General features: G+C 47.5%; 1 protein-coding gene across 4 annotated transcripts in view; it reads left to right on the top strand.

The window, feature by feature from the left end:
* PRKCA (protein kinase C alpha) overlaps positions 1–26975 on the top strand; it is a 403084-nt gene that overhangs the window by 303439 nt on the left and 72670 nt on the right. For 3 of the 4 annotated variants that reach the window (XM_023244468.2, XM_045044862.1, XR_006589713.1), the window contains 4 exons: positions 8864–9020; positions 10094–10228; positions 10482–10578; positions 24072–24095. In XM_023244468.2, the coding sequence (XP_023100236.1) occupies positions 8864–9020; positions 10094–10228; positions 10482–10578; positions 24072–24095 (413 nt within the window). The remainder of the gene's footprint in view (positions 1–8863; positions 9021–10093; positions 10229–10481; positions 10579–24071; positions 24096–26975) is intronic. The other variant, XM_023244469.2, reaches the window with a different exon arrangement.

Genomic DNA, 26975 nt, shown 5'->3' with positions numbered 1-26975 from the left:
CCTAGTAATGTGACCGAGAAAGCGTAATCTAGAGGAAACATGAGAACCTGGTGATGTGACTGAACTTCAGCGTCGTTCCGAGCTAGTAGGGTGAGGGTTTTTCCCCTTTTTCTGTCTGATCCAGCCTGTCAGCTACTTGAGATGCTCCTGAACTGAGCACCTAGGCTGTCAGGAGAGTAACTCTGTCATCAGGACAAGCCCTTGGCTACAGCTAGATTAACTAATAAAGCCAAGGGGCCTCTCCCGTGCCCAGCTCTCCTTTAACAGATAGGCTTCTGGGCATCCCACTGCTCCCGGGCACACATTCCTTTGAAATTCCAATTTCCAGGGCGCCTGGGTGGCTCAGTCGGTTAAGCATCCGACTTCGGCTCAGGTCATGATCTCACGGTTCGTGGGTTCGGGCCCCGCGTCAGGCTCTGTGCTGATGGCTCAGAGCCTGGACCCTGCTTTGGATTCTGTGTCTCCCTCTCACTCTGCTCCTCCCCCACTCACACTTTCTCTCTCTCTCTCTCAAAAAAAACATTAAAAAAAAATTTTTTTTTAATTCCAACTTCCCAGCAGCTGTTGCATAGTTAAAAAATGGCCCCACTGATGCCTTATCGGGCTCGCCACTTGCACCTGGTCCCCGGGTGGAACCAAGGTGTGGAACAGGCTGAAGGGCACGAACAAGGTAGGGTTGGCCATTTGCAGCAGGTCACGGCCAGATCGGATGCTCCAGGAAGGAGGCGGCGAGTCAGGTTTGCCTAGGACGGCAGACTGCTCCACCAAAGAAGCTCCGTGCACCTGGAGGAGAAGAAAGCACGCGCAAGTACGCCTGAGAGACGTTGGCTTCCGAATGTTCTGAGACAGGAGAGGACAATGACCAAGAACGGTGACCCACGTCGTTCCTGGTGGGAGACACAGCCCCTCCTCAACTCCAGCCCGGGACCCCTCTCAAGCTTTAGGACAAATTCAGAGTTCAAGAGGCTCAGATTAAGGCAGAAGGAACGGGAAGGAAGCAGAGTCTTTACCAGGAAGTAGACCTTCTTTCCCATGTCACTTTCCCTTCGGCGTGTGGTTGAGACGGTGCAGAGGTGTTGGTTCTGTGTCAGGGATCAGTAAACTATGGCTTGAGGGCGGATGTGGCCCTCAGCCTGTGTTTTCTAAATGAAGTTATATTGGAACACAGTGTGTTCATTTGTTTACATATTACCTGTGGCTCCTTTTTCACTATGCCAGCAGGCTTGAGCAGTGGTGATGGGGGCTTTGTGGCCTGCAAAGCCTAGAGTATTTAGGATCTGTTCCTTTATAGAAGTTTGCTGTCCTGTTCTGCACTAACACCTGTACCTGAATGCAGGGGCCGAATAGAGAGCAGCGCTCAAGCCCCAGACTCAAGACCCCTTTGCACTCTTGACTCCATCACTTACTAAATAACCCACCTCGAGCAAGTTCCTTAACATCCTGGTGTCCTCAGTGCCCTCCTCTCGAAAATGGGCATCTGAGTCGTGACTTCACAGGAGAGCTGTGAAGGTTAGGTGAGCAGGTGTAGTAAGGCAGCTGGAAATGTCATAAATCTGTCCTTCTTTTTGTTGAAATAGAATTCGTATACCATAAAATTCACCTTTTAAAGTGTACAATTTAGTGGTTGCCAGCATATTCAACAAGGTTGTGCAGCCGTCACCCCTAAGTCCAGATCGTTTTCAACCCCACCGCCCCTCTCCCCCACCCCCCGCAAAAAGGAACTCCTGAATGATACCCATGCTGGGCCGAATAGTGACTGTGCAGAGATATCTGGTCCTAACCTCTGGAATCTATCAATATGAGCTTATTTGGGGGGGGGGGGAATGTTTGCAGATGTGAAGGGTGTGCAGAATCTTGAGATAGGGAGATGATTCGGAATCTATGTGATCACTTATGTCCTTATAAGAGAGACTCTCTGGCATTAAACTTCTGTTCACCTTTGATCATATCTTTGTAAGAAATTCTGGGTCTTAAAACTTCTTTGAAAGAAGGTGCTATGGCTGTTTAATAATTATCAAAATTCTCTGGGTTTGCTGGAAGATACCACTCATGGATTTGGGAAGCTCCCATCACTCTTATGGCCTGATGTTCAATGACACCAGGTTCTTTTGACCACAGACACTACACTGGGTCATTCATTTTCCACACTTGCCTGTCCCCCGACCCCCCCCTCACCCCCACCATTTTTGCATTCTCATTGCTTTTGCTGTTGGTAACTTCACACAAAGAAGAGTTTGTATGGTTTTGTTTTTCTGTAGCGTCAGAAAACTTATTTTTTGCTTTTGCACGATGTGGGGTAGGATTATAACATGTTGTTTATTCTTGTTTTTGCCGTGGAGTAAGGGGGGAGGGGGAGGGGGAGGGTCACGAGGTCAGCACGCCCTGAACAGTCCTGACTTTTGCAGCAAGTCCTTGTTTCGAGCCTTTGTCCTTACTGTTGGCTTTTTAAACAGAAGCCATGAGCAAGGATGCTCGCAGAGAGAGGGAAAAAGACACTAAAGATAGAGAATTATTTTCTAAAGCAAAACATACCATTTGAAGGGCCACGTTGTCCTTGAATTTGGAGGCACTTGACTATTCTGTGCCTCGCCGAACAACGTTCCCATACAGATTTGAATTCTGTTGAGCAGGATTACTGTGGGTCAGTGAAGACAAGTCCAGTCTGTGAGCAAAGGGGTCATAGCTGTGTCCTCCATGAAGCTTTTAGCGTATGTTGTGCATGAATCCTCCAGAGCCTCCGTGGGCTCTGTGCCTAGACAGAGTGCCCTAAGGCAGCCTCAGAGTGAGGTTGAAAAGCCACAGGGAGTCAGGGGGGAGGTGGGGAGAAAACAGCAGATAGCTTCCATGGTGTTGGCCCTCTAGCTTTATGTTAGGTGGTGAGTTCCGGGTGTTGTTATTAGACTCGATAATTTATGCTACATACATTCCCCGGATCAAGAGACCATCTGGACCATTCTTTGAATGGATCAAAGATTGCACTGATTTTTTTTTTTTTTAATCCCAAGCTATTTTAGAACAACTAGGAGCTGACTGTTGAACCCTGGCCTAACCCTGAGGTCTGGAAATTCCAGTACTGTATGAACTGCCCTTTTAACATACCAGATTTCTTTACCCTGAGAAAGCAGCCCTGCCTCCTAGACCAGACAGGAGGCCTGCACGATGATGATAAAGATAGCAAACACGTATTAATGTGATCATTAGTAATGATGGCAAATGCTTCTGTGACACTCCATTTGTTCCAGATTGCCTTCTAAATGCTTTACAAATATCAACTCCCTTAATCTTCACAACGACCCTATGAAATAGGCACTATTGTTCCCGTCGTACAGATGAACACACTGATGAGTGGGGTAAGTTGCCTGAAGTCATACAGCTAAAAAGAGGTAGAGCAAGGATTCGAACCCAGCTGCCCACGCTGGTAGATGCTGTGTTATAGTGGCCCCTTGAGAAGAAGTCAGCTGCTGTCTGCAGCCTCTTTCCAAGTGAAGTGAGCCTGACCGCCATTATATATCCTCAGATGCACGTTAGACACTCACCTGACTTCCATTGTTTGTGGGGATGGCTTGCCTCTCCCTGAGAAAGCATGGCGGCCACCTCTACATCCCCTGCATCAGGCGGGCCTTTGGCAAACCCCTGGCTTCATTCCCAAGTGTTAGCTGTTCCATCTACCAGAATGTGCCTTTGATGTAGATTCCCAGTCTGGGTAAGGCCGCCTCTGAGCTCTTGACGAGCCAGCTCATATGCCCGAACACTTAACTCAAAACTCACATGTCCTGGACTTGCCCAGCCATCTAGATCATGTATCTCTGAGGCACCGTGGAGGTGCTTTTCAGTCTTCATAATCTTATTTGAATGGATTTTGTCCAGAAATGATACCTTACATAATCAGGAAATTATATAACCTCTTAACCCAGGCTGGTTTTTCTCTCTTTCTTAAGTTTATTTATTTTGAGAGAGAGACAGGAAGAGGGGCAGAGAGAGAGAGGGAGAGAGAATCCCAAGCACTGGCTCTGCATTGCCAGTGTGGAGCCCAGTGCAGGGCTCGAACTCACGAACCATGAGATCTTGACCGGAGCCAAAATCAAGAGTTGGACACTTAGCCAACTGGGAGCTACCCAGGCGCCCCCCCCCCCCCCCCGCCCCGCCACCACGGCTGGTTTTTCTTAATGCTGGGCTTGACAGCAGATTCTTTAATAAAAATGAAAACCAGCATCTCAAGACGAAAGATGGTAATAGGACTCATACTCTGTATTTCTATTCAAGTTCTGGAATTAGAGAACAAATAATGGTTCTGAAATGGCCAGTACCATGGCGCAGACATATTTCTTGAGTGGACGTGTCCTTCTCACAGAAGCTGCAGAACAACCACGGACACTGGGGGCGGGGGGGGGGGGCGGAGGCGCTCCTACCACGTGCCGTCCACGGGGCTCTGGGCCCAGTTGGGTTAGTGCTGCAGCCATGAGTGGGTAAAGGATGTGTTGCTTCTGTGTCACTCTGTCTAGAGACCAGTGACCTCTCAGAACTTGCATTGACGTGATAGCACTTGACCCCCAAAGAGCCTCATTCACAGTAGTTTACACAGTAGCAGGTGTTTCTTTTTTTTTTTTTTTTTTTTTCCCTGCGGTCAAAACAGTGTGGATGTTGTGCAAGATGAGAGGCAAGAAATGAGCCACGGGACCTGAGCTGGGTCTGTTCTTGGACCTGCTGTGAAATGCTGCCCTTCCTTTGTGCCTCAGATGGCACGCTTCCCACGCGTGGGGCAGAGCCCCTGGCGGGCTAGGACTTTGGCTCGTACTTGAGATGATTTCTGAAGGTGCTGAGCTGATAGAAGAAAGATTTCAGTTACCATGGTGAGAAAGTTATTCCTCTTCCGGTTTCCCTTCCTTCTTGGTTGTAAGGTGTGGGGCTTCATCCAGGGCTGGAATATCCCTAACGCTCAACCCTCGTTAATTTCCCCTTCGGCACCAACATCAGGCCTCAGGGGCACCTGTGTCCGCTGGAAGTAAGGAACTCTGTTCGATGTTCATTGTTATTTATTTTTATGGTTCCTTTCTCCCGATAGCAGACAATCTTGGTTTTCCATTTACCATCGTGATACGTTTCATTTTTAAATGCTGAGTGTTAAAAAGTGAGTGTATTGTTTTTTGTTCATTTTTATTCTGTTATATTTTTTTAATGTTTGTTTATTTTTGCGAGAGAGAGGGAGACACCGGATCTGAAGCAGGCTCCAGGCTCTGAGCTGTCAGCACAGAGCCTGACGCGGGGCTCAAACTCAGACCGTGAGCTCAGGACGTGAGCTGAAGTCAGACACTTAACCGACTGAGCCACCCGGGCGCCCCTATGATTTCTTTTTAATGTGAATAATGTACTGAGTTCTCAAGAGATGCCAGTGACATGGGTCAAGGGACCACGCTCTGAGAACCACTGCCAGGTGCATTGAATGGCTTCCTGAGAAGCCCCTAAGATGCTAATGCCTGGCCTCAGTCTGGACCGGTTAAATGGGACTCCGGGGGGTATGGGCATCAAGTATATGGCAGAAACATCACAGCTGGGGTGTTGAACCACCACCCTGGTGTACCTAGCCACCATCCGCACCTGCGCAGAGGGCAGCGTCCCCACCACCCTCTGACCCTGCACCTTGATTGCGTCTTCTTCCTTCTCCTGCCTCTCACCCCTCACATCCACTGTCTCCCTCATTTGGCTCTTCTTTTCTCCTCCCTAACTTGCCCACACCTACTCCTGTTGGTGACCCCCCTCCAGCGCTGCTTCTCAGGCTAAGACCTCACTGGCACCACACGCTTGCAGGTGCACCAGAAAATTTCCACATCGTACTGTCCTTCACAGCATCTGCTTTGCCAGCTCTTAAGTTGTCAGTCCAGTTTCTGGACATCTAAGGCTTTAGGGTTGTGTTCTCTGCCAGCAACGTGTATTAACAATGATGATAATAATCATTATTGGGCTGTTACTGTGCACCTATCACTGTTCTGAGCACTTTGCATGTATGAACTTCTATAATCTTTCCCAGGGCCGGGGCCAGGGGGTGGGGAGCGGTTTGCCATGCTCCAGATGAAGAAACTGAGGCACTGAGACCTTAAATATCTTGCCCAGGGTTATACAACCACCAAGCGGCAGAGCCAGAATTCAAAGGCAGGCAGGCAGCCTGTCCCCAGAGCCCACATTCTGAGCTGATGGGGACCCCAAGTCATCAACTCCCAGTCCTGACTCGGATGCCCTGGTGTGCGGTGAGTCAGCTGCACATCAGGCAGGCTACTCTCCACTGCAATGGGAAATTGAAATTTGGACCCAGTGTCTACTTCGATGACATTTGGAATTGATAACTCTCTTTATTTTCCACTTCAATCATAGGATCTCAGTGGGAAGCCCACAGCTTTAAATCCCATTAAGACTGTAACTCATCACCATTCAGAAGAGATCCACCTTAAATGATGTTGTGTGGGCTGGCTGTCAGGACTAGAAATTGAGGATGAAAAAAGCAGTGCCCGTAATCATTCTGTAACTGGCAACACTCTTAGCAGCCTCTGTGGTTCCTCATTAGTTGCGCTGAGATGTAGCCTCAGTGTTAGACGTTCTGGGGCTTTAGCTGCCTTTTAAAAAGTATCTGATTCTCATCCCAGTGCTTAATTGGAGAGAGACCTTTGGCCCCTTCCCATTCCTTATGGGAGAGCCCTATGTTTATGCTCATACTTTTCACCTTTTGTGATCCTTGGGTTGCTGTTTTAGGAGACTGGGTCTTCTGCCATGCACTGAAAGACCTTCTGCATGAGCTTGAGGGAAATCTCAGGCAGCCAGATCCCCTGGAGACCTTCTGCCCCACTGAAGATTTTGAAACTGTGGGCACTGGGGACTAGGCATGGTAAACACTCCCATCCTAGTGCCTTCCCCCCCCCCTCCATTTTCTAAGCCACTAGCTGTATAAAGCACTTTACATACGTCATTGCATTTACTTCCCCCACCAATCCCGTACCACAGAGAGTGAGCCCCTCTTCATTTTTCTAGGTGAAGCAGCAAAGACTCAGGAACTTCTGTTTTCCGGTGCTTGGGAGTCCACGAGGGAGGCAGGATTTGAAAGCAGATCTGATGAGCCTGCTTGCTTATATGTTCTATCCACCCCCAGGTGGATAAAGTTAGATATCATCTTATGAGGGGGAAATGCTTGGAAAGCATAAGTGAATATAGGAATAGAGGAACATAGGCCTGGCTTCTCTGTGGCTAGTTGATCTGAGCCAGTCCACTCCCCCCACTCAGACCATTTGAATAATGGTCCTATTTGTCACCTGCCCATGCTAAGGCTTCCAGACAAGGAGGATGTAAGGCTATTGGCCAGCAGGCGTGGGCACTCAGTGTGTCCCCAGGCTGGTAATGGGCAATGCTAGTCTGTGACTTCTCTTGGGGCAATGTCCAGGGACCCAGCATCTTTAGCATCCCCTATGCCCTGCTCTGTATCTGCCCACTGTTAACTCTAGCACCTTCTTCTAAAATTCTTCTAAGGACTTGCTTTTAATAGCCAAGCTAAACTGATAATCAGTACTAGACAAGAACAGTGTTTCCCCAATACTCCCATGCATCAGAATCGGGAAGCTTGGTGAACACAGATCACTGCACCTGCCCCTAGAGTCCTGACTCAGTCAGTGATGCTGATGCTGACGGTCTAGGGGCCACACTGGGAGAGCCACTGGGCTTCAGAGCCCAGTCCCAGTTTAGATGTGTCCTCAAGGTGTCTGGCTAATTAGGGACCCTGATGATGGGAAGTTTCAGCCATGCTGGGGAAGATGCCTTTGGAAGATGGTGAGGAAGACATTTGGGATAGGCAGGCTCAGGCTTTTGTCCCTTCTTATCATAGCAATAGATAATGACCTGTCTCATTTACATGCAGTGGCTTCACCCGTTCCCAGAGGTAATAAACCCCTGCTAGCTGCATCTCTGAGCATGCCTTCCTCTGTGGATGAAATGGCCTTTGCTCCTCATTATTTTGGATTCCCATACGGGTGCTTCTTGGTCTAGGATGCGCATTGGAATCATCTGGGGGTCTTGTTAAAATGAGAATTCTGAATTGGAAATTTGGGGGTGGGGCCCAAATGACAGATTCCACACATCTGATGGGCACACAGCTGATGTCCCAGGTGCCGCTGGTCTGTGGACACGCTGTGCACGTCACATAACAAGGCAGAGCACACGTGTGGGGCGTGTTCTGTATCACAGCTGTATGTGCCCCTAGCTCTTTCTGCTGCTGCACAATAGTATCACCTGGGGAGCTTTTCAAAATGTGGGCCACACCCCTCAGAGCTTCTGGCTTAGTTGTGAGCACTGGAATTTTTGAACCCCTTCCCAAGAGATTCCAACGTGTAGCCAGGTTGGAAATCGCTGGCCCTTTACAAAGCAAAGAGGTGAACCCTTTTAGAAGCTCAAGTGTGACGCAGTGCCATGCACTGGGTTGGCTGGTTGTGCGGGGGCAGGGCACGCACCGGTTCTGGAGAAGGGCTGCAAATAGCACCTGGGGGTCTTATTTAAACTGATTCTGTTTCAGCGGCTTTGGGGAGGGGCCCAAAGCCCCTACTAATAGGAGGTGCGCAAGGGTCACGAGTGCTGTTGGTCCAGGCTGATAACGGACTCTGAGGGCAGGACCGCGGGGCCTGCGTGATGCCCATTATCTCTGGCAGCAATGACAGCGGGAAGCTTTTCTCATATTGAGGATCAGAGGCTTTTGGTCCTCCCCCTCCTCTCCCTTTAAACACCATCTTGAGGTCTCTGTCACTCAGCTTGGTCCAGACACAGGACACTGGGCAATACAGGTCAGTTCTCTTTTTATAACATTTGATGTTTTTTTTTTCTTTTCTCTCCACAGTACGAGATGCAAAAAATCTAATTCCTATGGATCCAAATGGGCTTTCAGATCCTTACGTGAAGCTGAAACTCATTCCTGATCCCAAGAACGAGAGCAAGCAGAAAACCAAAACCATCCGCTCCACACTGAACCCCCAGTGGAATGAGTCCTTCACGTTGTAAGTTTTGTCTTCCCCCCCTTGATTGAATTCCCTCCCTACACATCACAGAGCTGCCCACCTCACTGTGAGGGGTAGCGAGGCGGGCCTGTTGTAAATGCCTTTAAACATGGCTCCATTACTGAGACTATCTCAGACCACTGCTAAGAGGTCGCTGCTGTCACCGCTGTTTGGTGGATGGTAATTTGGTTTACCGGGGGTTACGTAATGCAGGCCCCAAATAGCATCAGAACCTACCCTGTACAAAAAATACTTTTATGTTAAACACACAGTGTATAAAAGTATAAAGTGTGTCCGCCTCTTGATGGACTTAAGTTCTTTGGAGGTTTAGGGGAAGGTGAGAATTTAAATAATAATTGTTAAAACCTGGAATACAGGAGTCACATGCTGTCACCACTGAAATGGAAAAATCATCCTCACCTTTCAACAGGGAAGACTTCTTGGAGGAGGTGACGTTTAAAACGGGGTTTAAAGGAGTGCCAGGATTTCAGAGGCAGAGAGGGTAGAAGGAGAAAGAAGGAAGGAGGCAGCGGGAGGAGGCGTAAAACCGTCAGGGTTGAGAGAAAGCACTGCCTGCAGCCGAGCACAAGCAAGTGACAGACCTTGTAGACTAGGACACGCGGGAAGAGGTTTATGTGTGGACAACCCCAAAGGGAGCTCTTTTCTGTAGAACAGAAGTTGACAAGCTTTGCTCTATAAAGGGCCGGATAGTGAATATCTTAGGCTTCATGGGTCATACAGTCTGTGTTGTAACCACACAACTCTGCTGTTCTCAAATCAAAAGCATTCATAGACGATATATGCACAAATTGTCATGGCTGTTTTCCAATAAAACTTTATTTACAAAAACAAGCTGTGGGCCAGATTTGGCCTGTGGGTCCTAGTTTGCTAACTGCTAGTCTGGAGCTTTGACTGCCATGGCCTGGTACTCTGTTGGCAGTGGGGAGCCACAGGAAGAGAACTGAATATGCTATTGTTGTTTGAATGTCAGACTCCTATCATGAGCACGTGGCATCTCCCAGGAAGCGACGGTCTAGATAACCTTGTGCGTGTGCACGTGTGCTCTTTTGTAGCAAATTGAAACCTTCTGACAAAGACCGACGGCTGTCCGTAGAAATCTGGGACTGGGATCGAACCACAAGGAACGATTTCATGGGATCCCTTTCCTTTGGAGTCTCGGAGCTGATGAAGATACCGGCCAGTGGATGGTAAGGATGCCCAAGGTTGTATATGTCCGTGTCATCCAAAGGTTAATAGTCTTTAAATGCGAGAGCCCTTAGAGATTCAGCAAACTGGCTTTGGTCTGAAATGACCATTGACTGTGAGGTTATCTGGCTGTGGTCTCCCCACAGGATGCATTTCAGAAACAGCCGGTCTAGAGGTGGAAGGAGAGATGTTGCTGAATCCGTAGCGGCCCAAATGTGGCGTTCCTAACTCTCCTTCCCTCCGTGTCTCCCAAAGGTACAAGTTGCTTAACCAAGAAGAAGGTGAGTACTACAACGTACCCATTCCAGAAGGAGATGAAGAAGGAAACGTGGAGCTGAGGCAGAAATTCGAGGTGAGGACATCAATGAAATGGCGGGAACTGCCTTTCCTTTGGAAAGCTTGACCTCAGGCAGGGCCAGGGTTTGTGGTCACACTGCTGGAAGACAAAAAGCAACTTAAGTGTGCATCTTTTTCCATATTTAAGAACAGAAATGCCGCCTAATCGCCTTCCTTGGCAAGCTGTGTTCACATTCTAGGCCTGATTATCATTTTAGAGAACAGAGACCAGAACTATCCCAGAAATAAGCACGGGTGATTTCTGCGTAAGAAATTGGCTGGCACATCCGTGGGGAGACAGGCAGTGTTCCAAGTGCAGTGTTCTCCTGGAAGGAAGGACTGTGCTTCTCCAAATGGCAGGGGGACACTCTGGCATTAGCTCGGGCGGTGGTTTGGGTGTGATTAAGCTATGAAGCCAGCACCTTCATTTTTGCTCCAGACCTTTAGAAAAGGCCAGCTCGTTGTCTCCTTCCCAGGGAGGGTCTGTGTTTGCCTTCCGTCCCAGATTCATCTGTCTCGCCTCCCTGTCCTGCTGTGCTCTCCCTCTCCTCCTCACTTCCCTCTTTCTCTTCTCCTCTCTGTCTGTACTTCTCTTCACTTTCCAGACACCTCCGCTCTTAACGAACGTTCTTTTCTCTAAGCACCTGCCTTACTTTCCAGGTCACAGCTTTTAATCTTTTCTGTTTCCTCTAATCACCTGCACTTGGGCTGTTTGAGGCATTCGTACAGTAACCATACCAGTCTGTGTAACTGGTTCATTTCTTTTTGCATCTTTCTCTTCTTCAGGCTAATTAGGATTCCCGGAAATTCCCGTACCCTGAAGAAACACACACACACACACACACACACACACACACACACACACACACAGAGGTGTACAGATACTTGAACTGTTACTGAAAATACACTAATGAGGTGCAGATGGTTTTCTTTTCCTCCCTCCATCGTTCCCTTCTCTCAAGTAAAAGTTTGCGCTAAAGAAACACGTAGGTCATACGGAGGTAGAATGAATTCCTAGGGACAGAAAAATGTTCAGAGTGCTTCTGTTACGCTGGTACTTGGTTGAAGTGGATGCTGATGGCAAATGCTTAAGGTCAGGGCTGAGTCCGGATGCCCTCAGAAGGATGAAGGAGTCATACATGGTATAAGTCAATGGCAAGGGACAGCAGGCCTCAGGACTGGTGACAGACAGTAGGGTGTGGACTGGGTCTAAAGGTGGCCGCTGTTACTCAGCACCCGTTGACTGCTGCCACACACAAATGAGGGACCTTCTGGCCACCAGACCTTCTGGTTCTTCAAGAGAAGCCCAGAATCCAGATGGTTTGATACGACATCTTCTGACTTCTTTTAATATTGGCAGCTCATGAAAACTCAGCTTGGTGTAGGTCAGACACACATCTATTGGTGTAAACACGGGTAAAATTCAGCCAGTGGAAATCAGCTTGTAATCCTGCTCCTAAAAAATATAGGGGGACATATATATATACACACACACATATATATATTTATTTTTATTTATAAATATAATATATAATTAATTTATAACATATGTTTATGTTTATTTATAATGAAGTTCTTTGAGAAGGGGCCTTGTAATACTTAGAGGCATTCAAGTGCAGAGATGGGTAAGGCTTGGGGTAGCTTCAAGCATCTATACCAGGCATAGCTGTTTTTCTATTTATTTTTTCCTTCACTTGCTGCATCAACTACTCCCACCTTCACTCCGCCCCTCCCCTCCCCCGAGCTGAGGACAGGAGCCCCATCCCCAGCATCACACCGCCTCTGTGAGGGCTGAATCCTTCCAGAGACTTCTGGGCTGCCGAGTGCGGGCGCTACTCCTACGTCTCAGGCAGGGAAAGAGCCGAAAAGCTGAACGGAGCCTTGCTGACGTTCAAGCTATAGGTGTAGATCATCAGCAATCAACGGGTCAGGATCTGCTGGTATAGGATGCAGTTGAGGGCAGAACAGTACTGAGGCATCATGATGGCGTCTCTCTTGGAAATACCCAAGACTTGGCTTTACTGACAGAGAAATATTGACCCACTTTTTATGCTTCATTTCCTTGGCTTCCTGGCGAGTAACCTTCCTGTTTTTCTGGGCAGTGAGCGTAGCTTTTTATAAAGGTCAGAGTTCCAAACTCAAAAATCACAAGGGGCCGGGTGCGAGGGCTCGAGGCCAGAATCGCATTTCTCTCTAGAAGCCGGTTAGAGGCCACATGTGTCATGCCGGTCGCTCTTCTCCCTCCCGGCAGTGCACTTTGCACCGGAGTTCTGCGAGCCCAAGGCCAAGTGCAACAGAGGGCCAGAGCCTCTGCCGTCCAGCTTACAGACTTCTGTGCCCAGAGCACCCATGTGAGCTGCGTTCTGGCTTCTCCTTTAAACATCTCTCAGCTTCCTTAGACTTCACTGGAACGGCATGAGCTCGTTTTACTGAGAGTTGCAGGCGACCAGGCAGTAAAGCCACTCAATAGCGGTGTCAAGACGATGCTGAGAATTTTATGACAACTGTTGCGTTGTATTTTTAAGATACTTATAGTTTATAAAATTATATAGTTACAACAAAATATTATATTTATTTTTGAGAGAGAAGAGAGACAGAGCACGAGCCAGGGGGGAGGGGCAGAGAGAGAGGGAGACACAGAATCGGAAGCAGGCTCCAGGCTCCGAGCCGTCAGCCCAGATCCCGACGCGGGGCTCGAACTCACGCACCGCGAGATCGTGACCTCAACCGAAGTCGGACCCTCAACCAACTGTTGTGTTGTATTTTAAAAACAATATCCAGATCTGATTTCAGACAGGCGTTATTGTGTAACGGTGTTCTGTTGAGGTCTGTCAGTGTGAAACTGGCATTATTTCCCCCGGATCCAGCTGTTGGGAAGCCGCGTGCCAAGGCAGAAGGGCCGTGTCCACGTTTGAGCAGTTCTGGGTGACAGCCAGCATTCCCAAGCGGGGTGCCACCTGCACCAAGTGCAATTTGGGGAACTTCCTCTAACGCCCACCCCACTTCCTCCCTCTCCACCCGCAGCCGTGGTATGACTGCTTCCTGGCGTCTGCAGACTCCCTCCTTTGTACGTGTCTCTCCACGTACTTGCCATCCTGACTGGCTTTCCAGCACCTGACTCCTTTTCTCCTCCACCCGCTCTTTCAGAGATCCGAGATACTTTGCCACCCTCTGGTAACAGTATGATTCAGCTGAAATGTTTAATTTGAAGTTCAGTGGTGAATCATGACTGGGGAAAAGACAGCATGATGACTAATCCTTTCAGGAATCAGCAGGACTCGGTGGGCATTGTGTACCATCTAGTCCGCAGGGTGATTCTTTCCATGACCAGCTCTGTTTTCTGGAAAGAGTTAACTACGTGTGGTTTTCAAATCCTCTTCCAAAAACCAAAAGCCATCCAATCTGATGGAGGAAAAACCCAAACAAATGAGCATTTACAGTTCTACCACCGCATTAGTATTTATCCAATAACGTGGGGGGAAATGTTTTTAATGTATCGCTGATTCTAGAATTCTGGCAAACAGAATGATCAGTGGGGAGAGCTTTTAGGAGCCAAAGAAATCCCAAGACGGTTGGAAATGACCTGATTCTGTAACACATTGTCCCCCTCAAGCACTTTATCTGCCCGAAAGTCAAAACAAGCCAGAACCTTGGCCCCAGTGTTTATGGAAAGTATATCTGTGGGTCTTTAAGCTGATCTATGTTTGTCTTCAAATAAAGTACACATAGTTCCTGATTCACAAACACAAGTTATATATCTGTTCATTTGTTCAATAATAAGTTTCCAGCAATGAGTAGAACAAACAGTGCCTCCTGTCTGTGGGGCTTATCTCCGTACCTTTGGGCCCTGTGTCAGGTTTTGGGAATAAAGCAGGGAGCCTATAGAGAAATAAGCATATTAGAACCCCCTGTGCTGCTCAGGGATTCTCCAGGACCTCCTTTCACTATAGAGCGGATCCAGGATTATGGTTCCTTCCTCCCGCTTCTCGGTCCCCACTCCCTGCGATGAGGCTCAAGGCCAGCGTTGGGGAGAGGGTCTGCCTTCCCTTGCAGGTGGTCCAGAGGCTGGCTTAGCCCTCGCTCAGCAGACTTCCTGCAAAGGGTCACTGTAAATATTTTAGGCTTTGCGGGCCTCGGGGTCTCTGTCTCAAGCACCATACTCTGCCTTTGTGCCGCAAAAGCAGCCACAGAAAGGATGTCACCAAAGGGCGTGGTTGTGTTCTATTAAAACACTCTTTGTAAAGATAGGTGACAGACCAGATCTGGTCCATGAGCCATAGCTTACTAACCCCTGGACTCTGTGTTAGAATCAAATCCTGGTTCTGCCAGTTATTAACCATGTGACTTCCCTGAAGGGTGTGCCCTTCAGTGTAAATGAGAATAATAATAGTATTTTATTATACTAATATGATACCAATTATACTAATTTTATTATACTAATTTTATTATAAATTATACTAATTTTATTATAATAATAGTACTTGTTTTAAAGATCAAATTAGGTTGTCATTAGAAATGTCCTAAAAGCATGCTTTTTTTTTTTCTTCAACATTTTTTTTAATTTATTTTTGGGACAGAGAGAGACAGAGCATGAACGGGGGAGGGGCAGAGAGAGAGGGAGACACAGAATCGGAAACAGGCTCCAGGCTCCGAGCCGTCAGCCCACAGCCTGACGCGGGGCTCGAACTCACGGACCGCGAGATCGTGACCTGGCTGAAGTCGGACGCTTAACCGACTGCGCCACCTAGGCGCCCCAAAGCATGCTTTTTATACAAGTGTTTTATCATCATCCCTCAACATGTGTCATTGCAGAAAGTAGGTTAGGGAGGGTGCTTTTTTTTTTTTTTAACTTCTGGAGAATCCCTAAAAAAAAAAAAAAAAATTAATTTTGATACTGAAATTGTGTTCTAAATGGTTGGCAAGGTCTGTGTCCTGTGCTCCAGCCATATTATGAAGCAGGGACATATTGATGAGAACTTTACCACCATTTATAACGTCAATTTTATGGGGAAAATAACGTCTTCATTTACATTTCGATGGATTTCCAGCACATGATGTGTGTGTAAATTGGGAACTTTGTGTAACTATAGGTCAGGTGATCTCTGGACGAAACGAGGTTTCAGGGGAGTTGTCGGGGGAGTAGGTGGAGTCTGACGCTGAGGGGTCTGTGTGCACTGACATTTCTCAGTACGATAATTTGGTATCGGGCCCTGAGCCAAGACTCAAAAGGGCACATTTGAAAGATGTTTGACACGAACCACCCCTCGTCGGAACCCAAGTATCATCCTAAGCGCAGCAGCAGCTAACTGTTCATCCAGATAAAGACAGAAATGGCACAGTTGGTTTATTAGTGATTGCGTTCGCGTGCAAAGTCCAGCGTTTCTATCGCTGTCACATTGCTGTTTTGATCTTTTACAAAATCTGGGATTTGACTCATTCTCCTCTTGAGCCGTGCCTAGGGAGTTCTGCGCGGCATTCAGCTTCCCACCTGGAAGGAGAGTAACTTCTGACCGCATCTTTTCATTCTAAAACCTTTCCAGGGGACTTTCTTGTCCTCGGTCCGTCTCCGTGGTCATTAGTGAGCTTGAGCATCTTTGTGCTGTGTTTATTAGACTCATTGACTCTTCTCCTGAGCCCTTTGGGCCACATCTGCCTCCAGTGTTGGGGTTGTCCTAGAATCAAGAACCAGGGAGAACGTTTGGGGGAGGAGAAAAGGAGACGTGTGCTGTGCAACCACTCTCCGGCCCTTCCTCTGAAGCCAGCCGCCTGTGGCCCGGGTCTTATCCCCGCCCCACATCCCCATCTCTGATGCAGAGCCTTCCCGCCAAGGCTTGGCCCCTCGCCCTTGGGGCAGTTTCTTTCTAACCAAGACCTTCTTCCCTAGTCTTGGCTCCTCATAGAGAAATGAAGCAGTAAGGCTGATGGCCCGAGCCCTGGATCCGGCCCCCCCCCCAGGCCAACAGCACCTGAGCACAGGCTCAGGAGATGGAAACCACTCCCTGCTTCTTCCCGTTTCATAGTTCAGTATTTAACAAAATAAAAGCCGACTTCCATTTTGCTCCAGGACCGCAGCTACTACCTCTAATTTGTATTTTGAGGACTTGCCACTACAGATGGACTTGAACTCATTTTTACCAGTGGGATCGCTTGTCTCTCCCACATCGTGTTTACAGTTATTGCAGATTTCTGCTGTAAAAAAAAAGTCCAGCAGCTTTCCTTAAAGGAGACTGCACCGTTCTCTCCTGGCCCGATTGTCGAGGCATTTTGCTGTTCTCACCATTTTGTTCCAGATAATTAAAGCAGAACAAGATGAGAAGCTCGAAGCACCTCGTTCCGTACTTGCCATCCACTGCTGGTGTAGGAACTCCAGGGAAAGTTCAAATCTAATAGGAAAAAATGAAAGTTAAAAAGCAAAACAGACACATTCATAGCAGAATTAAGATGGTTAAGAAGCAATGCACTTTGGGCTTTGTCTGCCGTGGAGTATTTCTGTTGTCAGAAAATAATGGAAAGCAGTGTCCCGTTAGAGAGCTGGCGAATGATCCAGCACTGATAGCCCTCTGGAGCGTCAGGATGCAAGAGGACAAGCCGAATGTATTGAACTTGCCGTGTCGCCTGAAATGCGGGTGCGCTCTCCCTAGAGAAACACTTGCAGAGTTCTCTGAAGAGAAATTCATGACCAAGTGTGAAGTACGGCAGTGGCTCTTGGGGCGAGGTCTTGACTACCAGCTGCCATCCTCTCCCTTCCTGGGAGCAGCAGGTGGGATGCTGATGGGGACAGAGATGACATCGGCGGTGAGCCCAGAGAGTGACCGCTAAGCTCCAGGCAGTTTCTGTGCTGAGCCCTAAGACCACTTGCCTTTGAGAGGGGTCCTGCACCGAGGTGGGAGTTTCAGCCCGGGAGTTAGGCTGCTGGGGTTCAAATCCTGGCTTGTCTACATCCCGGTCGCATGAACTTGGGCCAGTTACTCCGCGTTTCAGCATGGTGTTCTAGAAAGAGGACACAGTTTGGAATAGTCATGGCTCCACATCCTCACTGTACTGCTTCCTAGCAGTAACCTTGAATAAGATGCTTGAATTCTCCGAGCTTTAATCTGTGAAATGGAGGCAGTAATAGTACCTACTGCATAGCATTGCTGTGGCCATCCATTCAGCTCATTTGTGTAAGTTGCTCAGCCTAGTCCCGGGCATATAGTAAGCGCTCAATAAATGTTAGCTAGGACTTTTTTTTTTTTCTTTTTTTTGCGTTCGTTATGGCTGATTATATAAAAGAGACTCAGGTTTGTTTTTTTTTATTTACATTTATGAAAACTTACAAACTCTGACACTATACTTGTATGTGCAAAGAGATGCTACAGAGAGGCAAGAGCATTTGAGAAGTTTTGTCAAGGAGTCATTCCTGAGAACCAGCAGATTGATTGTCCCCACATTCACTGCTTTCTAGAGCCTGAAACTTAACTCCAGTTCTCTCGTGATACCCTCAGCGGCAGGCTTCCCAGCCCGTCGCTGCTTTGGCTCAGTTTCCCATGGGCGTGGCTCACAGGCAGCATTTCAGGGTTGTTTGAACTTGAATGCTTCCCCGATTGGCAGCTTGGCCAATGCCACCCTCGGCCTGACCCCTGTCCGTGCATCCTCTGTGCTCTGCCCAGGACCTCACATTGCCACCCTTAGAATAACTCTCATTCTCCCCAGTTACAGACCGTCACCTCACTCTTCATCTGTACAGCCTTTATCTTCAGGTGGTCAAGGAACACGAGACATTCTTCTACCCATGGAATCAGGTCAGCCCATAGGAACCAAGCTTATTCATCTCTGCCGGTTTGAACGCATCGTCAGCTAGATAATCACATAACCCCCGGGCGCCTGGGTGGCTCAGTCAGTTAAGCGTCCGGCTCTTGATCTCAGCTCAGGTCATGATCTCGCGGTTCATGGGGCCGGGCTGTGTGCTGACCATGCGGAGCCTGCTTGAGATTCTCTCTCCCCCTCAGTCTGCCCCTCCCCTTGCTCACGCTTTCTCTTTCTCTCTCTCTCTCTCTCTCTCTCTCAAAATAAATATTTTTTAGAAATTTAAAAATAACAATCACAGAATCTTAAATCTCAAGGAGTAAATAGCACATTTTCCCATACCTTGAAAATCCTCTAGGGCCGTGCTGATTAATTCAGCAGCCACTGGCCATATGTGCCCATCGAGCACTGAAAATATGGCCAGTCTGAGGTGAGATGTGCTCTGTGTGTGAAGTACACATTGGATTTCAAGGACTCTGGAAAAAGAAGAGAGTGTAAAATGACTCAATAATAAGCAATATATTGATTGCTGAAATAATATCTTGGGTATATTGGGTTAACTATATAATTAACAAATCTGCTATTTTATTATATACTTTTATATATCAGTATTAAACATATTATTGAAATTAGTCGGGTTAGTTGGTTAGTTGCTTTAGTTGGTTAAATTTTTAATGAGGAGGTGACTAGGAAACTTAAATTTATGTAGCTCACCTGGTATTTCTGTTAGGGCTAGTCTAGAACATTCCTCTCAATAAAGAACAGTTTGTTATGGGGTGGGGACTAAAACGCAAAACCAGTGACTTTCTAATGTATTTTTCCTGGGCTTCTAAATCATCACTATCCAAAAGAACCAGCTTTCAGAAAGTAGATTCTCTCAAGATGCAGGACATGTTGCTGGGCCCAGATAAGTTTTGTTTGCTGTTTTTTGGTTTGGGGTTTGTTTGTTTGATTGGCATGGCCAAGTAATTAGTAGAGAGAAGGATGTAACAAAGCTGAGGTGATATTTGAGTTACCGAGTAATTTGATGATATACGTTTCTAATAGTAGCTCCAGAAGTCAGCGAAATCTATGGAGAATCTCCGGTCAGTTGGAAAGCTGTAAGCAGAGTTCTAATCTGGCTCTCTCTTCTAGTCACAAAGATGCTTTACCTCCTGGACTTTACTAAAAGTGTTACCTAAGGGCTCTGAACCTGTGAGCCACATTAATTTTAACATATTTTGGAAACAAGGTGACACTCAACTTTCCATGGCTGAAATGTTTTATTTGGAGTGTTTTATTTGTTTGAATAGGTTCTGCAAAATGTCCATTGGTCAGAATCTAAAGCAGGATTAGCAGCGGCTTCGCTGATGTCTGTGCCTTCACAGTTTTTGTGACCATTCAGAAGCATATCAGGATCTAAAGCAGAAGCAGACAACGTAAAATTGACAAGGATGCTCCATTAGAATGGGGTTAGTGATAGAGGTCCAGAAACTACTAGAAAGAAGTATCCCCCTGAAGACGCTACAAATTGCCCTAAGATCACACATTGTATCTCCTTTTATTTATTCCGGAGAAACATTTCGAGATTATCCCTGTTACTGATTAACAAATTAATATGATCCGCTTACTGTGAAAGTATTTAAATCAACACAGATGAGTCTCCGTTGCCAGGTTATATGCGGATAGAGCAAGCAAGCATTTTCCTGTTTACTGTTGCTGAAATTGGATTTTCCGAAAGCCTCCATTGTCTTTGAAGACTTTATCTAATTCAGGATGTTCTTCTGTGGATGAGAAAAAAGAAAATAGTTCATTGGAGACCCTCAGATAAATTGTAGCTATTTGCTGATTTGATCGGGCCTGCTACTGTTACTATGGAAACCTGAGTACTTTCCAGTGACCTTTTGGACACAAAACAGAAAAATCTATGTGCCCCAATATAGATTCTGCTTTTTTTTTTTTTAATTTTGGTCCTTAAATAGCTTAATTAACTAATTTCTGAACTGTGCAACGTTAAGGGGGAAAAGTCTATAAAATGCACATCAGTTGAAGGATATTTTAATCTTTGTAGTTCAGCTCTGTCTTAGAAACAAACCTTAAACTGAAATGAGGCAAGGTTTAGTGTTGGAAATCATTTTCGTGCATTCATTAGATCATTGTCAACAGAGGTTAACGCTAATGCTCAACTTAGCAGACTCCAAGAAAGCTTCCAAAAGCAACTGCAGAGAATTTGTGATTAGTCTGTAAGGGAGGGCGAATGCAGTTCTATCATAGCATTGGCAGCATGCTTTCAGCTTAATTTCTGTTACGGAAATGACTTTGCTGGGAAACCAGAAAAAGATTCCAGTTGTCTGTTCCACCCTAACGGATTCCTGAAATGACCCCAAAAGCCTTGTGTTTGTAGCTATGGGGTTGGCCTTATGGATGGATATTGCTGGCTCAATAAACTGGTCAAGCCTAATACGAAATGTTAGAGGCAGCTCTCCACGTGAAACCAGGCCCCAGTACCCACGGGAGATTAGCAAGGCAGGAACTGGAAGGTAGGAAGATCGAGCCAGCGTCTCTTGGCACTAACACAGACACGGGGCACGAACGTGGGGCCCCCAAGCACTGACACAGGTCCCTATGGTTTTAGCCTAAGCACCAAAGAAGAAGTTAAGGCCCCTTAAAAGAGGAAAGCCTAGAATAAGCGTGACCCCATACATAATGCTGTTCGCTGTTTTTCCCGAGGAACAAGTCCTACGAAGAATTAGAATCGGGGACCTAGAGAGGTCAGTCCCAAGGATTCTGAACTCCCTGGGTAATCCTGAAAAAGAAAGCGGCGACCACTCTGGTGCTCCCCCAGATCCCCACGGCTCCAAGTGTGGTAGGGGGACCAGCGGCATCCGGGAGCTTGTTAAAAGCACAGAGGCTCAGGTCCCATCCTGGACTCTTAACTGAATCAGAATCTGATTCTCACAAGATCGCCAGGTCGTTCCTATCCCCTTTAAGATTTGAAAAATGCCATTTGGAGAGGATGCGACCTGTTGACGAGTGAGTGAACAAGCTTATGTTCTCCACTGGCTGTGGAGGTGACAAGGCCAGACTCCATTACACCCAGCATCCTAGTTAAGTGGGACAGGCATCGCACCCACCCACCCGCTGGGGTCTGGCCCATGCACGGTTTTAATATTTTGAATGATTTTTTAAGCTTAAGATTCGCAACACCTGAAAACTAGGTGGAATTCATACTTCAGTGTCCACAGAGTCTGTTAACACAACCACGTCCATTCCTTCGTTGGCAGCGGCTACTTTCATGCTGCAAGGCCAGGGCTGTGGCCCTGCAGCAGACATTGAAGGGTCTGCAAAGCCTAAAACACATGCTGCCTGGTCCTTTACAGAAAACGCTGGTAATGCAGTAAGAGAATATTACAAGTGGCAGAGGTGTTTAAAATTATCCTTTTTGATGAGAAAACAAAAGCACAGAAGGGACTTCGCCGAGCTGGTCTTTAGCAGGACCCAGAGCCCCTGACTCTTCTCCGTCGCCCTCCCCGTGACACCACACTCCCACCCCCTTCACGCACATGTCCTGCTCTCACAGGCACCTTGGAACTGGCTTTCCCTTGAAAAGACCCTCCCTTCCCCTCCCCTCCATCTCAAGCTTTCCAAAGCCTACCCTCATTTACATAAGTCTCAAGCCTTTCAAACCCATCTGAGGTTTCCTTGTGCTGGAGTCACCTGTAAGACTTGTCACCTTCAGGTCTCCAGAACGAAAGCCTCAAGCCCTGCTTGCAAATGCTTCAGAATCTAAACGTCAGGAGCCATTCGGCTTTTGTTGACAGCCCAGGGGAGGGTGTCTGAGCCCGTGTGTCTAGGGAGCTGATGGAGGCAGGGCCGTGGCTCAGGAGCTCCATGAACTGCGTGGCTGTCGTGGCCGTTATTGACAACCAGGGAGTAGACGTTTAGGCAGCTCTCAGACAGGCACCGTCTCCGCTTTGCCCAGAGGCGTTTTGCTTCCTCATCACCCATGCGACACCCAGGCATCCAGCATGTGTCCCCTCAGAGTGGTCCTGGATGTGTGGAGCGAGAGGGTCTGTGGGAGTCCGGCCGATTGACTTCTTAAGCCTTTCTTCGACTTTTTTTTCCCCCGAAAAAAGATTTGGGTTCGTTTGTCATGTTCCAAGCGTGAAATGGCTTAGGGGTCTCTCTAGGTCCAGTGGAGTCTCAGAACAACTGCCTAGTGGTTGCTGGAAGACTGTGAGGCTGCCTGTCACAGGATCAAAGTGTGTCTGCTGGGGGATTTTTGTGTCCTTGCAGAAGGTGACCTATTACAGATGGGATCTGGAGGTAGGACCCTTCTGAAGGCATACTATTCAGGGCATCTCGGCCAATGTGGAGTCCTCTGTACCTCCAGGTATTCAAGCAAAGATCAGGCAACTCTTTCAGAAAGGTGCAGGAGAGATAGAAATGCCCGATTAAATTCCCTCCAAGGTTCTTGGAAACACCACCACCATTTCAATAAGGATGTTTTTGTTGCTATTGTTAGTTTCCTTTAATCTTGATGTGGATGAAGATCTCTGGCCTAAAGTAGAGCTTTTGGGATTGGAATAAAATGGCCTATTTTGAGAACAATTATAAATAGATATGTGATTACAGATTTAAAGTGCCCGTAATTATAAGATGTAACCGAAGCTAATCTATCCATACCTGCCCAAAGAGGTGTAAAAGTCCTATTTGACCAGCTTCCTATTTTAGTAGACAAAGCCTTCTGGGCACAAAGTGTCATCTGTCTGATTGCCTCTCTGTTCATGGATGTGGTGACCCTTTCAGGCTGTGGAATTGAGGTTCAGAAAACCAGCCTCTTTCTCACATTTTCTCCCGGAAGCAGACTCACACTCTGTATGAATGTGTAGGATTAATCTCATGACGACTCATATAAAGTTTTCTGTTAAAATGGTTTCAGTTTACTTTTCTCACATGAGTACTTGAGAAACTAAAGTTATCCAGTCATGGTGGGCTTTTCTAAAGACAGAAATTGAAAGATGAAAAGAAGTACCAAAACCTCGTTACCAATGGCATTCGGTCAACCAGAACATGGTTAACCAGCCGCCCAGCCTGTTTCACCAGTTAACCTTGGGCTCTTCAAGGTACCGAACGGTCTTCTGAATCATCAAGGGGGGAAAAAAAATTAGTTCTATCAGTGATAGTTTTCATGGTAAGTGGGTTTGGCTTGTCTCTGATTTAATGAAGAGAGGCGACCCTTGTGTTAAATCCTTGGGTCCCTGGCTGTGTGCTATCTCAGACACTTGACAAACCAGAGACCCCATCACTCCATCATATGGATCAGCCAAAAGCAGAAGAAGCGTCCATGACTGTAGTGGAGCCGTCTGACATGATGTCATGCCTGGCCACATAAAAGCCACAAGGAGGAGAGAGACGGGCCTTGGATCCACGTGGTCTGACCCAAGTCCTTCCATTCTCTCATACGACAAGAAGGTGTTAGTTCCCACCCCTCCAAGGGCCAAATCAAACCCGCAGCTGCCAGGGACCCAGAGCAGTGCCCGCCTGAAGGTTCTCCTCCTCCTGTCCTGGACCCTCACGCCACGTCCTGGGCTGTCTCTGCCCCACGCGCTCTGTGTGCGTTGTACGTGGAGCCTGTGGCGTCTTGTACTCAGTCCTTATTTTTCTCGTGCTAATTGTTGTCCTGTGTGTGTAGCGTTTCCCCTACTAACCTAGCAGTTTTTCTTCTTCTCCTGTCTCTTACAGGGATGTTATGTCCGCTTCTTGAAGGTAGTTCTCCCTCCACTCGGTCCTTTTCCACCTTCCCTTCCACAAAAACATCCGCCCTGGTTTTTGTGGCTGCGAAGCCTGAGCCCCCGGCCATGCTCTCCACTCTTAAGGATGCACTGTATGTTCTGGTGGCTTGAACCTTATGCTTACTTGTGTCCTAGCTCGTATGCTCCCGTCCCGATGGCCACGGCCCTCCAGTGAGGAAAAACGTTCCTCGCACATCGCCCAGAGAGTATACGAGCCCTCCCCACTCTTCAGATTAGGTTCATTTAAGATTATACCAAGGAAATCTTGAAACCTCCTCTCCGTGATGAAAGATAAATTCCCGTCTGTAAAATTTAAAAAGCATCAAATGAACAGAAAGAGTGCATCTTTAAATTGACAGCACATTTCCCTTTTCCTTCTGTTAGTATATATTTCCAAGCACATGTTAAGACTCATTTGCAATTTTCTGTAGACCCACATCTACATAAGCATGCAAGCAATATGGTGTACTTACACTACATGTGCGTGTTTATATATGGAAGATGTAGTGTAATATATCATGGGCTGAAATCACCAGATTTTTCTGATGTTCTGAATGCCTGGCTTAATACTACTCACTATAATTTCATTTGTTTTTTTCATTTTTTTCATTTTTTTTTTCCAACTCCGTGGTCATGACCTAATCAACCATTCTCTCCCCAAACTATCAAATGGAACTTTGCAACTTGCATGTAAATGATTTCAGAAATCTTGTCTGTAATCATTTCTGACAACACCACTCTCTTTTGGGGAGCTGGTTAGAGCCGGGTACCAGCTGTGTTTTCAACGTATTGCCTTTGTTAATAATTGAAATCCACTCTGGACTGTTCCAGCATATCCGAATTGGAACCACCTGGAAAATCTAAACATTCAAATGCTTGGGTGAAAAATTCGCAAGGGAGAAATCCCACACCCGATCCTAAGCTAGAATCAACATATAATACTCCTTTTTAAAACACTGTACTAAAGAAAACCTCTAATAAGTCATGTTTTTCAAGTTTCTCTCTGTAGAGCCTGTATCTGGACACTAGAGATGTGTCCCCTGGGGGGCCATAAGAGATTAGTGACCCAGAGTTATTGAAAATCGGGACAGAAAACATATTCTTTGAGGTTTGATGAGTCTTACACAGTGTGGTGACTATCGTGTGTGAAAGCTCGCATCTGCCAAGACTCGTCGCTCTTGTCGCTGCCCTCCTGTTTGCCTTTTAAAACGTTTAAAACGCTGTCACACAATGCCGTGTGTTCACGTTGGAGAAACATCTTTAGAAGTTGGCCACGCCTGAACGCGCCGAGCCACCCAGTGATTTCCTCTCCCAGAGCGAAAACCTCCTGCCTACACCCTCAGAGTGAGCCAACACCTCTTGATCCTTCCAGGACGTGGAGACAGTTCCTACGTAGAAACAGACAAATCACCTGTCATCTTATGACCTGTTACTTCAAAGGACGCCTTACCCTGATGAAGTGAATTCACACTTGGGGACTCAGAGTCAGGTCCTTCCTGTGACCCACGTGTCTCTTGCCTATGTGACGTGATGCTCTTTGTTATTAGTTTGGAGACTGTGTTGTTCTACGGAGAAATACATATGACGGGGCTGTATTTCACAACATGCGGGAAAAGCCGGGTGCCGGGGCGAAACTCAGATGTGGCTGAAAGGGAAAAGAAAGGAGAGGACAAAGAAGGAAAATCAGGGGGAAGCCTTCACTTCTCTGGATCTCCCTCCTGGCGGGTAAACCATGGCTCCTTCGCAGTGAGGGGCTGTCCCCATCTTCAGAAGGACTGCCATCCCCAGCCCCCACCTGCTGGGCAGCACGGCTCCCACCGTATCACTGCAGGGAAGCAGCAGTGTAGTGGTTAAGCTCCGGGCTACCTGGGGGTTCAAATCCCAGCTCCGCCGCCTTGGGCCACTTAGCTTATCTCTCTTGCCTCAGTTTCTCCATCTCTAAAACGGGGATGATAAAAGCACCAGTCTCCTAGGACTGTTGGGAGGACTGAATGAGGAAATCTAAAAAATGGTGAGAACAGCGTTGCCACTGCTGTTACCCTAAGCATCCTCCCTCTTCCCAGCCCCAGGTGTTCCGAACCAGAGGTCTTCCCAGACGGAAGGACGCATGGCTGTTTTCTGAGAAGCCATCACCAAGCTAAAACGAACCCTTTGTCGTGTTTTCTGAACCACCCATGGGCCCCGGGTGGGGAGACCCGGCTGTGCACTAGAGGCTAGCACCCCCCCCCCGGCCCCCCACACGCAGCAACCGAGTGAGACCGTCCTGAGTTCACTGAAGAGCGGTGTCGGCAGGGCCTCTTACCCACGTGCTTTACATCCACGCACACGTCTTGTTTCCTGTGCCTTTTGTTATGGGTCTCAGGACAAGAAGCACAGATCGTGCTATCCGAAAAAGAGAATGTCACCTGCCTGTTGGAAATGTGCCCCGATGCAGGCAGTGAAAACGGGGTGTCATCGCTCACACCTGCTTGCAGGGTGGTATCGCTTGCTTGTGCGTGAACTAATCTTCACCTAGTGGCTCTTTCTGAGAATAGACTTGTCAGTAATCAGCCCACCGCCGGCTCCCCGGGGACCATTCCTCTGTGTGGACACGCCGGGAAGAAGCAGGCAGGCAGGACCCACCACTGTCACCAGCGGCCGTGGGTGGGCAGCCAGATTTGCACGGAAACTGGCGGCTGGAGCTGGGAGAAGCAGCCATGGTCTCATTTCTTACTGGGGGTGTCCCTTTTGTAGCCCACATTTCCCTGGGCCCCAGCAGCCTGTAGGTACCGGCGGGATCACAGTAACTGAAAGACTTTGAATTCTACTAGTTCTCCCCAGCTTATGGACTCAAGATCCCCACCCACTTCCAGGC

The sequence above is a fragment of the Felis catus genome, chromosome E1 (genome assembly GCF_018350175.1).
Source record: "Felis catus isolate Fca126 chromosome E1, F.catus_Fca126_mat1.0, whole genome shotgun sequence".
Lineage (NCBI taxonomy): Eukaryota > Metazoa > Chordata > Mammalia > Carnivora > Felidae > Felis > Felis catus.
The sequence above is the reverse complement of the archived record's forward strand: the minus strand, read 5'-3'. Positions and strand labels throughout refer to the sequence as shown.